At 35.8% G+C, this 13,461-nt stretch overlaps 1 protein-coding gene across 6 annotated transcripts in view; it reads right to left on the reverse strand.

Annotated features, from left to right (window-relative positions):
* IMMP2L (inner mitochondrial membrane peptidase subunit 2) overlaps window positions 1-13,461 on the reverse strand; it is a 474,976-nt gene that overhangs the window by 443,059 nt on the left and 18,456 nt on the right. For 5 of the 6 annotated variants that reach the window (XM_068669474.1, XM_068669478.1, XM_068669477.1 and 2 more), the window contains exon 2: window positions 5,612-5,749. In XM_068669474.1, coding sequence (XP_068525575.1) covers window positions 5,612-5,746 — 135 coding nt within the window. In that variant the 5' untranslated portion in view covers window positions 5,747-5,749. Of the gene's footprint in view, window positions 1-5,611; window positions 5,750-12,052; window positions 12,167-13,461 lie in introns of those variants that run through there. The other variant, XM_068669476.1, reaches the window with a different exon arrangement.

A 13,461-nucleotide genomic window follows, 5' to 3' on the forward strand; every position in this document is an offset into this window, starting at 1 on the left:
AAAAACAAAACAAAAACCCTACATCTACAGCAGATACCACTAAACGTGGGCCTTCCATAACAGGATCCAAAGAAGCATGAACTTTCATAGGAATATACATTGAAATGAGTCTATTGACTAACCTCAACAGTCAAAAACAATTGAATAAGTAATTAGCAAAGAGTATGAGGAGATATTCAGAACAATACATAATTATTTTGTGTTTTGCAGTACAAAACTATGGTACCTGATTAACCCTGGTTCTGAGTTAACCCATCAGAAACAGCAGAGGAAAGAAGCAACAAATATTAGTACTGTCTTCATTGATGTTTTAGCGATTACTACAATACATGTAACTCTTTTACTACACAGAAAGTATCTAACAGTAATCCAGACTAAAGTTTGTTGGCAGCATATTTTTCAATATGCTTTTTAAGACTCTGCAAATAGAATTATGTTGTGTTCACACTGGCCAGCAATGGTCTCTAATTTAGACTCTAGAGCTATTTGAAATATTTAATAAAGCAAATTACTGGAACAGGCTCCCCAGGGACGTAATCACAGCACCAAGCCTGTCAGAGTTTAAGAAGCATTTGGACTGTGCTCTCAGTCACATGGTCTAAATTTTTGGGCAGACCTGTACAGAGCTAGGAGTTGGACTTGGTGATCCTCGTGGGTCCCTTCCAACTTGGGATATTCTACAATTCTATGATGATAGCCCCATGCAACACCAAATCTGACAAAGTATTGAGACTACACAGCTCCTCATTTATTGACATGACAGTGGCAATATTTGCTGAAATTTGATATTTTTATAGAAGAGGTTTTCAGTGTTTGCCATACAGCATAGGGACATTACTGTAAGTACATTAACATAAATTAATGTTAATGTCCTTACTGTAAGGACATTAACATTCATCATTATTTTATTTAGTGGAGTCTATTCATTGCAAGAGCCAGAAAAATGAAAACCAGATGCAGATATGGGGTTATTATTATTTTAATAAGGATTTTCCAAAATGATTTTCCAATTTTGCAGCAAGCATCTTCAACATCGTAATAGTATTTTTACATAAAAATTCACAAACAATTCATAATAGTACTTATGTAACCAAAGTAAGGCATTCTTTAGTCCAAAAGCTAACAACTGTATTAAACATTAGACAAAAAGGCTAATCTAAAAGACTGAGAATCATGCATATGGTATACTCCCACAAAATAAACTGCAGGATACTCAAAGTATTTACCTTAAAAGGCAGAAAGAGAAGGTCAAGGTAAATGGTGATTTTAAACACATTGTTCCAAAAGCTAACGTATTTCACAGCTAATACATAGCAAAGATTTGCACAAATGTTCATAAACTTGTCCTTGCAATGAAAATTGTACCAACTTCACCTTACAGCGGACACACCATGTAGTTATAGTATTGCCCTAGTCAACTCCTACTGCATTCTGTATTTAAACAAAGGAAATGTTTCACAGGTTAAATACAGTTAGGTATTTCATAATCCTTTTAACTCAAAGCACTCTAGATGTAATGCCATATCGCTTTCCGTTTTAAAACAATACATCGCTCATAGTTTTGACTTACAGAGTGGATATCCAATGCCTGACTTACTAGATTGGATTTTCAGAGAAATATGAGAATGTGGAATTCTTTTTTTCTTTCTCACAAAGTAACACTAACATATTCAAAATGTAGTCATACAAATACAAAAATATTTTGGTAAAAGAAGGTATGAAAGAAAAACTAGGCAACAACTTTCACTGTTTATCAACAATACAATCTTCTGTAAAAAATCATCCAAATAATTCAGTAAATGTTTCTAAGGCAAAGAATATAAAGAATAAGAGACAACTTGTTCTCCTCAACATTTTTACTGCCAGTAGAATCTCAAATCTAGCTAAACAAAAATACAATTTCTGAAAAAGCAGTCAACAGATAGGCTCACAAGAGCTCTTTACTTCTATAAGAAACAAAATAATAGTGGGGCTTCTTTCTGTCTGGAGCTTGAAGCATTACAACTTGTTTACCCAAGTTCTTGGCATAACAGCCTGCTACAAATGAGACACATAGGTCTTAATTTAGAACTATGGTGCAGAAGTCACAAAACATTCGCTCTTTCCAATTACCAGCTAATCTAAAGCTAAAAGCATGCAAATTGAGATCCCCAGCCATATGATGAAGCCTCACAGGACATGAGGTTTTGTAAGTAACAGGGTAAAAGCATGCCCTTTTACTATAAATAATGATTAACTTGATAGTTGTTATGCTACTAGTGAATACCAGAAGGTCGCAACTTACTTGCTTTTAGCTTGGGGAACAGAAAGAATATTCACATAAGCTTCCAGGCTTAGGTACAGTAATCCTAATAACATTAGGAGAAACTGCAACAGAATAATTACAACTGCCATTATGCATAATGGCACAGAACATTCAATAATATTTGCTGCTGAAACAACCAGGCTTTGTCAGAGATCCCTGGTCAGGCAACTTGCTCTAATTCTTGGTATTGGTATTGAACTGTTTGTGACAGAAACATCCATATAGAGCTGCACATAAACTGTCATCTTTCATCTCACTTGCAAACAGTCCATTTGATTTGACGAATTAAAGAATTTATATATCCATAAGGGTTTCCTTTTTCCACATCATTATATATGAAGAGTTCATAATACCAGACAAGCAATATAACACAAGACAAAATATGTTGAAGTACACATCCAGCATTACAAGACTAGTCCCAAAAAATCCACAACATTGAATTAAGAAATCATAATACCAATTACTTGTGTCACTTATGTTCAATGCTGTAATTCACTTGAAACCCACTATTAAAGCAATGTTAGATGAGAACATCAATCTGTAAAATTCTAAGCAACTGAGAACACCTCACGTGAGGATTAAAGCAGTACTTTTGGAAAGAAAAAAGAAGGCAATGAAGCAATGCTGAAATTATAAGCTTCAATACTTTAGTATTTTTCCCTGTACTTCAAAGGTAATACTCATATACACTGTAGTAGCACAAGTGAAAGAATTATGCTGTAGAAACACTGAACCAGCTTGAAAAAAAAATGAAATGCATGGCTATCTTAATTGATTGGGAATAAATGATAAAATATGTACTTTAATTAGAACCTCAATGCAGTGTGCTTGCCAGAGTGTGAAAAAGTACTACCAACTACCAGTATCAATAACTGTGAAGCAGCAGCATGGCTGGTCCAAACAAAAACTGAAGGGGGACAAAGCAGGAGAGAGTGAGAGATTTATTCCCTGCTTCTTGTCAGAACTTTTAATTTCAGACTCAGCAGGAGCAACAACAATGGGAACACAGTCAGCTAGACATTTTAGAGGACTGTTACAAATCAAATTATTGGAAATCATATCACGATATCTTCACATTGAGACAATACGGTATCATTGGAAGCATGCAGTTGATGGATATACGACTACATGCTGACTGGGCTTCACTCTCCCTCGTACCCGTAAGCTTTCAGATACATTCAATATAGATCACTCTTCAGGGAACACTGTCAACAGATAGAATTCCAAAGCAATGACCTGCACTCCTTCAAGCTATTCTGCAAAAGAAGGATATGCTCCTAATAATTATGTTCCTGCCAGACTTACTTAGGTGTCTAATAAATCTTGGCAAGGAAATTAGTATCTTATTAAAAGCACCAGGAAGATTTTTTGTAGTCTGAAGAACATCCATGCACACAGAAGCATGTTAGTATAAAACAAACTTCTAGTTCACTACAGTCCAGAATAAAACCAGAGAGGAATTTTGCAGACACTGAAATGTCATTAAAATTATTAATGTCCCATATTACCCATACTTCAATCAACAGACAGAATGTTTAGTCAACAGATACATCATGGGAAGAGCTTAGATTTTAATCACACACTGACTACGTATCACTTTCCCTTGCCACTATGAAGAGTGCATATCCTTTTCTGTTAGGTTGGATAAATGTGAGAGTATAACTGTAGTGTTTTTCACATTTTCCAAAGATAAATGACAGTTAACTATATGCCCTTTCACACGAGCACAGAAACAACACTCGAGAACAATACCAGAGCGTTCCCTAACACTTGAGACTTTGACTTCAAATGTAAACACAGAAGTGAGGTCTTGACCACAGGCATTCAAAAGACTTGTGGACTAGGGAAATTTAGAGCATTTCTTTCCAGCTACTGAGTTAAAACTACCCCCACAAGAATGGTTTGGAAATAGAATATTATGCCAGAGACAGAAAGAAAAACAATGAAAGGCAATAAAAAAATGAAATTAAATTAAATGAACAAAGAATGAAACTGTTTTTCCTGTTTTCCCATTCCTCTACTCATTTCTAGAGCAAATTTCTGGCTCTGCAGCTGTAAGCCCTCCTGAGATTTTCATATATTTGATTGGTCATCAATGATACTCAGAATAACATGTATGGAAACGGAAAAAGTAATGTGTGTTACACCTAACTTCTGTTCTTGGATTGTAGAATTACTGGAGTATGATTATTTTACTTATGTCCCCGTTCTTGAGGTGAGAGCTGCCTTCCAGAGTAGCTGAGGTTTCTTGACAGGTTGAACACCAGGGTATAGGCCACTGCAAAAGGCACTGTGCCACCCTCCAATCCACCCCAGGCTTTTCTGTGGCATTAAGCACACATCAGCCAAGCCCAGGCTCTAAACCAAGTTTTGCCTGAGTGAATGTTGTACACTTCATACTCCAGCAGTTGGTCTTGATTATTATAAACCCTGTCTTCAAGGTTCTGAACTTACTCTGATAATCAGAAATGAGAGCTCAGCATCCATGAATCAAATCTTTAGTCTCTGCTAATTGGAATGTTACGATATTAAAACAAAATACATTATAATTATCAGTAGTGATGCACTGCAGTATGCAGGGCATATGATTTAGAAAGCAAGGTAACAATATAAAAATTGGCTAACTACATTACAACATATATTTTTCAAGTCCTAATAACAGGAAGCAAAGTAGCTGTTCATTATCAAGAGTGTTTATCTTTCAAACATTACAAACATATTTGTATTGATATGCTTAAACCAATGCATAAGCATCCTATATAAGCAAAGTAAAAAAAGTTAACTGATATTTATTCCCTAATAAGCATAGGTATTAATATTAGGTTCATGCCATTTGCAGCATTCTTCACTGAAATAGTGCCATATTTGTTCAATAGGAAGAGCAACTATGGCCAGAAGTGGTTTTACCTTGTGCCTTGCAATTATTGTAACACAGCAACTAAAACAAACAAACAAAAAAAGCTTCTTTGTGAATCATCAAAGTAGTGCATCAAGACAAAAGGTAATGCTCAAAAAAAAATAATAATCTTGATTTATAAATGATTAGGAGGATAAAAACCAACACTTTTACCACTACTTATCTATATATTTTGCTTTTACATAGAATTTTGGGAAGTTTTGTTCTCAAAAGCTTTTATTTTCATATCACAAAATTATTTGTGTAACAAACTAAAAATTCAACTATTCCATGATGTAATTGTGATCACTTGGTAACAATTGAGAAAAAAGATTTTCTTCCATCTTGCTGTTGTCAGTGGATAGACAGTTTATAATTTCCAGACACACAAAAGATATTTTCAACCATACCTGCATGGATGCTCCTTCCACTCTTGCTACACAGGCAACTCTATCAAGGAAAGTCACTGTCACTGGAACAGCAACAAAGAAACCTTTAAAGAAGGCTTTAATGTATCTTCTCCCAAAACCTTGAGCCTGTGCCATAATCTGAAAAATATTTAAAAAACGGGGGGAAAAAAAGTCATTATGAAGCAATTTTTAAGTAATAATATTGTCTATATCATTGGAGTGAAGAAAAGTTAAGAATAGATTTCTTATCTGTTATACTGTTATCTCAATATCCACAGTGAAAAAATGTGGATATTGAGATAATGTACACATAAGAACGAAAAAGAACAGAAATATTCATCAAAATTTAAGTCAATTGTACAGAAGAAGATGTGATACTTGACGTTTACCCTTTCCATAATTTGACCATTTCTAGTGATTCTCTGCTAGCAGCAGTACTTGACAAAAATGCCTGGATAACAATTCAGCTAAACAAGAAGCAAACTGCTATAACCACACAAAATTCACTATATATTTCTGAAAAAAAATATGTAGATGGATGTATCAACTATACGGAAATAACTTATTTCAGAACATTCAATTGGAGTTCAAAAATAAAATGCTGCAAGTCATTTTCTCCCCATAAACTGGTAGTTATAAATTCATGAGCCCGGAAATATAGATTGTGTTACGTAAAGGAAAAGCTGACAATTTACAATACATTAGCAGTTCTCTATTCAATAGTTTCACACACAAAAGTGTGCGTCATTTCTACCCTTGTGATAACTGCAAACATCAGTTTGCAGCAGGCCCTCCTGACATGTTGCTCATGACCTGGGTGGGCTTGGAAGGAAATGATCTAATGATCTAAAAAGGTGAGATCCTGCAGCGTAATTTACAAAGCTGTCAAACTTCAGGACTTTTTTTTTTTTTTTTTTTTTTTTTTTTTAAGATTTCACTCGTTGATGTGATGTTAATTAATCTCTCCATTCAAGATAGGGTGTGACAGACTGTGTTAGGCTGTGGAAGCCATGTGGGAGACAATGGCTGAACAGCACTGCATGGAGAAGTGCTTGAGCAGCCCCTGAAGCAGCCCCAGTTCAATAAACTTCTTTTAGCAGAAAGACAAGATTCGTAAGTAGTGTATTATAAGAAATACAGTTCTTTGCCTATCGGCAAATCCAATTTAAACCTTTGTTTCTGTCTAATGAGTACCTGGTGGAGCCTGTACAAGATCAGTTTGTGAAGTCCCTGCTCCTTCTATCACATCGTCACTCTGGCAGACAGGAATAGAAGAAAACAGGCCCTGAACTTTCGAGTCCTTCAGTATGTTTATATTCAAGGACAAAGAATTATTTTTTCAACAAATATACACAGTTTGTTTCAATGTCCTTAACAGTATACTCAGACTTCCATAATATTATTTTTTTTGTTGCACTTTCAGAAATATGGAAGTGATTAACTATTTTTATGCAAAGCACAAACTCAAATCACTCTGATGAAATAATACTGAAAGCCGTATTTCTGTCACAGATATGGCTACTTAATTTTATAATGCATTACAATTACAAGAGGAAATCCAGTTCTACAAAATATACTGTCAGCAGATTCTTCACTTGAATTCTTTATGGATATTAATAGCTTTGCAACGACAAGATCTATCTTCAAAAAGACTGAAACATCTTTACCATCAATTCTGGCATTCACCTTCACAAGGTTTTAAATCCTTTTTACTTTTTTTTTTTTTTCTTAAATGTGGAAATATTTCACCATCACCTATAACTTTTGCACACAACTGAAGCTTAGCTAGTAAAAAGAGTAAATATAGTTAATGTTTGTAATACAATTATATTTTCTTCCTGTACATTTCATTAACAACAAAAAAAAATAATCCTATTTGCATCAACAGCTTTTACAAAGAATCTGGAAGAGATTGTGAAGCAGAACAAAAAACTCACCAATTCAAAACAAATGTTAAAATGCTTTATTTCCGTCTTCCTGTGTAAGAACTCATTAGTGAAACCTATCAATCAAAAAATGCTTTTGCCTCAATAAGCACAGATTTACCTTTAGAAGTATTCTGCATAAAAATAGAACCCCTAGGAAACAGTTTTTTGTCTACTGTTAAACAACCTCTAGCATCTAATACACCTTAATGCCCTTCCCTCAGTCCCCTGAGTCTGAATCTCATTTCTCCAGTTTTCTGGCTGGAACATACTCCTCGACTGTGAGGTATAGCAAATCTCAGACCTCTTACAGCAATGGCAGCCTCAAAATGCAATTTTTAGACATCCTCAACTGTCTCCTCCACTTTCTACATATAGTTGTTCTTTGATTTGAAAAACTGTCTGACAAATGTAACAGAATATGACTCATTTTAGATATTTTTTTTTTTGAAAACTTTAAGAAATTAGACAAATTTACTCATTAAATTCCTCATGGTCCAACCTATTTTCATTAATAGTGAGGTATAAATGTTGACCCCATCCCCTTTACCAAAACCATCCACAGATCTTGTTGTAATTTTCTTGCAAAAGACCCATGCTGGTATCTACAGAAAATTCCGACATCTGAAGAAAAGTAATTGGCCAGGCAATCCACAGGAGACCGACCATATGCTCTTGGAGCTACAAGCCAATTAACAGTGACACACAATCTAGCAACCAGGTTAAAAAAAGGTATGATAAAATGCTGTGTTCTCGGTACATCACTTGGCCATGGAAATAATGGGAGTATTAGGCAGCAGTGGGCAAAGCTGGGAGTTTAGGTCCTACTTTTGTGGGTTTAGACATACTCGATGATCTTGAGGTCTCTTCCAACCTGGAAAATTCTGTGATTCTGTGATACACAGCATTACAAGGCACAGCAAAACACCAACAGCACCCCTACAGCAACTGATTTTCAGAGCCACAAAAGCCAGCAAGAGCTGAATATTCCTGTTTTCCTTGCTTCCTCTCTATACTACACAACTGAGCAAACCACCAGTTTTCTCTTTTATAGGCACACAGATAAATCTGTCATTTCTACTCATGCACCACGTTCTAGAAGTCTCCTGGCTCCCCATACCCTGCAGGAAAGGACAGCTTTTTCCTGGACACAAACTGAGCAAACCTGTAGGTTACTCTACTCTACTGTACAAGTCCCTCTTCCCAAACATAATAAATATATGCATGCACATTTCAATAGATCGAGAAGAATTACTTAGAAAGAAATCTGTCTTTAACCTTAGGTCCTTCTATATAATAAAAAGTTCTTACCAGAAGGGTAAGAAATACCTCTGTGAACTACCATTATTTAATGATATCGAGTGAACTCTCTGGTATGCAAAATTTAAAAGATTTCTAAACTAACTGTAGATTTTATGAGCATCACAGTTCCAGAGTGAAATTCGGAAATCCAGTACCATGTCTGTTTTATAAAAACAGCTAAATACTTTGCAGGTTTAAATGTATGCCAATGGAGCAAGCAAAAGACACTTTGCTTAAAAATAAATAAATAAATAACTGAAGGACTCTCAATAAGTTCATCAACACATATTTCTGGATCTCTGCCCAGTCAGTGACACCTTGAATAAAATTAACAAATCCTAGCGCTTAAAAGATGGTGTAAAAGAAACAAACAAGCAAAACACTGAAAAATATTTTACAGATGAATACACTTTACACCGTTTATAAATTACACTTATTTTAGGAAAAATAACTGAGTAATTCAATAGAACTGGCAAACTTCAAAGTATCAACCTTGAAAATTTGTTTGAAATGGCAACACGGACAAGAAAATTTCAAGATCAAAAATGCCAGCATACAGCAGGTCAAAGCATTAAGAATTTCACATTGTGCAGCTCAGAGATTAAGGCAGATGGAGCACAGCATTATCTGGACTGAAGTATTTGGTGCACAAAAGGTCCAGGGATTATAATGAGCCTCTTGTGAGTACTACAACATATGGAGCTGAGATGCTATTTAGATAGCTCTCTATGTATAAAATGTTTATTTTTCTTATACTTGCCTGCACATTAGAAGACACTGTTTATCAAACAGCCTGCAGAAAGTCATCAAGTAATATTCAGAAAGCCCCAGGTTACAATATATTTGCAAATTTAAGTACTTAAAAATTACCCACAGAAGTATGATAGAAAAAATAGCTGTAAAAACAAGGCATTAGCAGTCATCCACAAAGGAAAGAAACTGGCCCCTGAAGTGTTTCTACAAGAAAGCATGTGAGAAACAGGAAGGAGGGAATTACAACCTGTATGCAAAACAACTACCCCGCCAAGACTATGTTAGTATGAAATGACCTATTTAATCTCGTTCAGGAACGAGTAACTGTACAATACATACTACTGTAACTCCTGGTTCCACTGAAATTACCAACTTTCCTGCCTTGGCGTGTAATTTTCTACAAACCAATGACATCATGTGTATGGTTTGAAAACAAGGCAGACTTCTGTAACAACATACCAACACACGAGCCAAATTCCTCTCCATCCTATGAAACACAAATTCATCAGGGAACAAAAGCTCTTGTTTTAAACAAGACTGGTACAACTTGATGACAAGGCTATACCTAGTTTAACAACCATAATGAATAGGAGGCTGCTCAGTATGAGAATTTGTGTGACCTTTTTCACACGTGCCTTTTCTGCAGTCTTTCCTGAATCAAGGCCAGCGTAATAGTGCCATGCAGCCTGACACTCATTTCCCATTTGTCACACATTTTGGTAACTTTTACACTACGGTAATTTTTGTAAGGGGGGGAGGGGTATGCATGCTTTAGAGTAAGCTAATTTAATTCATATAAATTTATCCACATACAGGCTGATGCACACAGACAAAATGGTGATGACTGCTACAGAAGAATCAAAATAGATTAGTTTATGTAAAGTTTTCATTTAAAAATAATGTCTCATTCCAGAAGGAGCTCTCATTTATCCTTTATTAAAGAGAACTCCATCCTGGTATCATTCCACCATAATGGTGACATTTTTAACCTATTAATGTACTCACGCTCTCCTTACAGGTTTTCAGCAGCATACCTCTGCCGTATTAATAACCTCCCTGTGTTCCCTTGGCACACGGGCATGACAGTCATTAAAGAACACTGCTCTGTTACAAGGTGGGAAATGCAACGCCTCAGGGAAGTGACTGCTCCATTACTGTTTGGTAGGGATGCAGCCACAGAAAATGTGATAAGCTTATAACCAGGTACGATTGGGTGACCGTAAGAGCCACATGCAGACGATAGTTAATGTTTAGTATCCAAAACAGAACTTTGACAATAACCAAATCTAGGCAGCCAGAAGAAAATGAAGTTCAGAATAATCAAATTCGAGTTACCTTCCTGCCTGGCAGAAACCAGGCACTTTAAAGGTTCTTCCCTGAAAGTTATGTAGGAAATGAAACCCAAACATCCACTGAACTGAGGAGTCAGCTCATAACTGCGGACTGACACCCAATGCAATGCAGGGATTGGACAGAAACGCACTTAACTCTCTGTTTAAGGCCTTTAAGCTGTCTGAAGCACTGACAGAGGACCTGTGGTCTTCTATCATACCACCATTGTTCAACTACACTCACCAGCCAACTTGGTTCTAGATTTTTCTTTCAACTGCAAAGAAAGTTCCCCTCATCTTCAGGTTACATGACCATAACGGCCCCAGCAGAAACAAATCAAGGCACAACTGGAAACAAGAACAAAACTTGTGCACAGGCTAAGTTAAGCAGCCTGAGAAATATGCAACTTTCAGCATGTCAGTAAAAGGGTCCAGAAACGTGACCTCAGGCAGCACTACTGCTCTACTTTAGTGACCATTCTGCCCTGCAAGTGTTCTGTTTGCATTCTGAAGTGGCAGACCCTAACTTAATCAGCATGTTCAATAGCTATCGATGTATGCTCTATAATGCATTGCTGCTCTGTTTCTCCTAAATTAACCATTTTGTCCTGATCTAGCTGTTTTAACTGTTGCAAAATGTAACAGCAGCATTTGTTAGCTTTAATTCCAATATATACCATTTGTTTATGCCCTGGTTTTAATTAAAGCTTAATTTAAGAATATTCATGGAAGAGTTCCCATCACTATGAATTATGAAGAACTTTTTCCATTATACCACAGTGCAGAAAAGCAACGGTAAAAATCAGGTTTAGTAATCTTCTTGGAGATAGTAACATCCCATAGAAATTCCTGAAGCAGACAAAGACAAACCAACACAATGACCTTTCAGCTTATAAACCACATCAAAACAAAAATGCTTCAAACACAAGAATCAACAACCTGATCTGTCACAGAATTATTAGTGGGGGAAAAAACAGTTTATTGTGGTTCTTCCTTCAAGCTAGTATTACTACCATATCCCTTCACTGGGATCTATCTCGTGTGCAGAGGCTCAATCCACGTGTTGCTTATGACTAGAAATAAATAGCTTATTCTTACTGAGTTATATGCGTCAAGGACATTAATTTTACCTTTATGAACAACTGTGTAGTTCCAATGAAAACATTTTATTCTTGAAATACAACGCAAAAGTGGAAGAAAATGTAACTGTAGATGACAATTACAGCAATTAAAGTAGTAATTAGTTCAGAATGGGGAGTAATCAGTCACCTCTCACACCTGACAAGCTATTCGGGATTTGGTTTTGCACATGTAAGCAACCAAGATAAAGAACAGTAACGCGATCACTCTTCTATTGTCATTGTGATACTAAAACATGCTCAGTGAGTTTTATAAATCAGAACTTCTCAAAGCATTTGAACTTCAGATGGAATGCAAAGTCTTCAAGAACTGTCCCACAGGTGACTGCCACGTACCAGCCAGTCTAACCTGAAAAATACAGTTACTCCTTTTATTCCTGTTTCTGTATCTTCAAAGAAACCAATAATCATTCATAGATATCCCATGCAGAGGAAAGTACTGAATTGCTTCAGTTTTGGAACACATTTAAGTGATAAACATAAAAGACACTTATCTTCTTGCACCTGAAAGTTCCGTGTTGCTGTTCAGCTTAAAGATTCAATCCATGCAAAACAAGTTAATTTTATAAATTGATTTTAAACACCCTTTGCAAACGACTACCAGCTGCTGCTATGTTTTGGCCTCATGCAGACTGCATAAATGAGGTGCTGCTTCAAAACAGAGTAAATTTCTAAATTATATTTACAGTAAATAATAACATAATCTTCGATTTTTAATTCATTTGCACATTTATCTATGTATTCTTTCAAGTACCACAAAGCTGCCACGGTAGTTAGTTGTGGTTTTGCTGAATCAAACTCTAGGCAAAATAAAGAAATAAATAGTAAACAGGTTTTTCTATGTGGATTAAGAACAAGTAAGTTTAGTACACAAAACAAGGAAGTTTCTTCGAGCTGAATGCAGAATCAAGAGAGTAATATAAGAAACAAGCTTCTAAGCTACGAATCTTTAAACTACACAAGTATGTATTGGGTATGTAAGGACAAAATAATAAATGACAACAATGCACAATATAGTATGAGTAAATAATTCCAAAAGAAAGAATAGAGAGAGCTTGTTTAGTATTTGAATGATATTTTCCATTTTCAGTGTACTTTACAAAAATAAATAGTTCTCCCACAACTGCTGCAAGGAAAGCCTTACGTTTAATTGCTCAAAACAGGCAGGAATTAGAACTGACTCCAGAATCTACTATTTCCATGAAACCTAGCAACCACTACCTACTGCCTGCGGCACATTAATAAACTAAATGTACAAACTAACATGCAAAATTATGCCTTTGAAAAATAACTTCAACAGCTTGGGTTTTATCCTTGAACATTAGAGGTCACTGTGGGGCTTTCTAAGAGGGTATTTTGTGTGCTCTGTAGTAACCTTACACCACCATATTGATTCTGAG

This window comes from Anas acuta, chromosome 1 (assembly GCF_963932015.1).
Source record: "Anas acuta chromosome 1, bAnaAcu1.1, whole genome shotgun sequence".
NCBI lineage: Eukaryota > Metazoa > Chordata > Aves > Anseriformes > Anatidae > Anas > Anas acuta.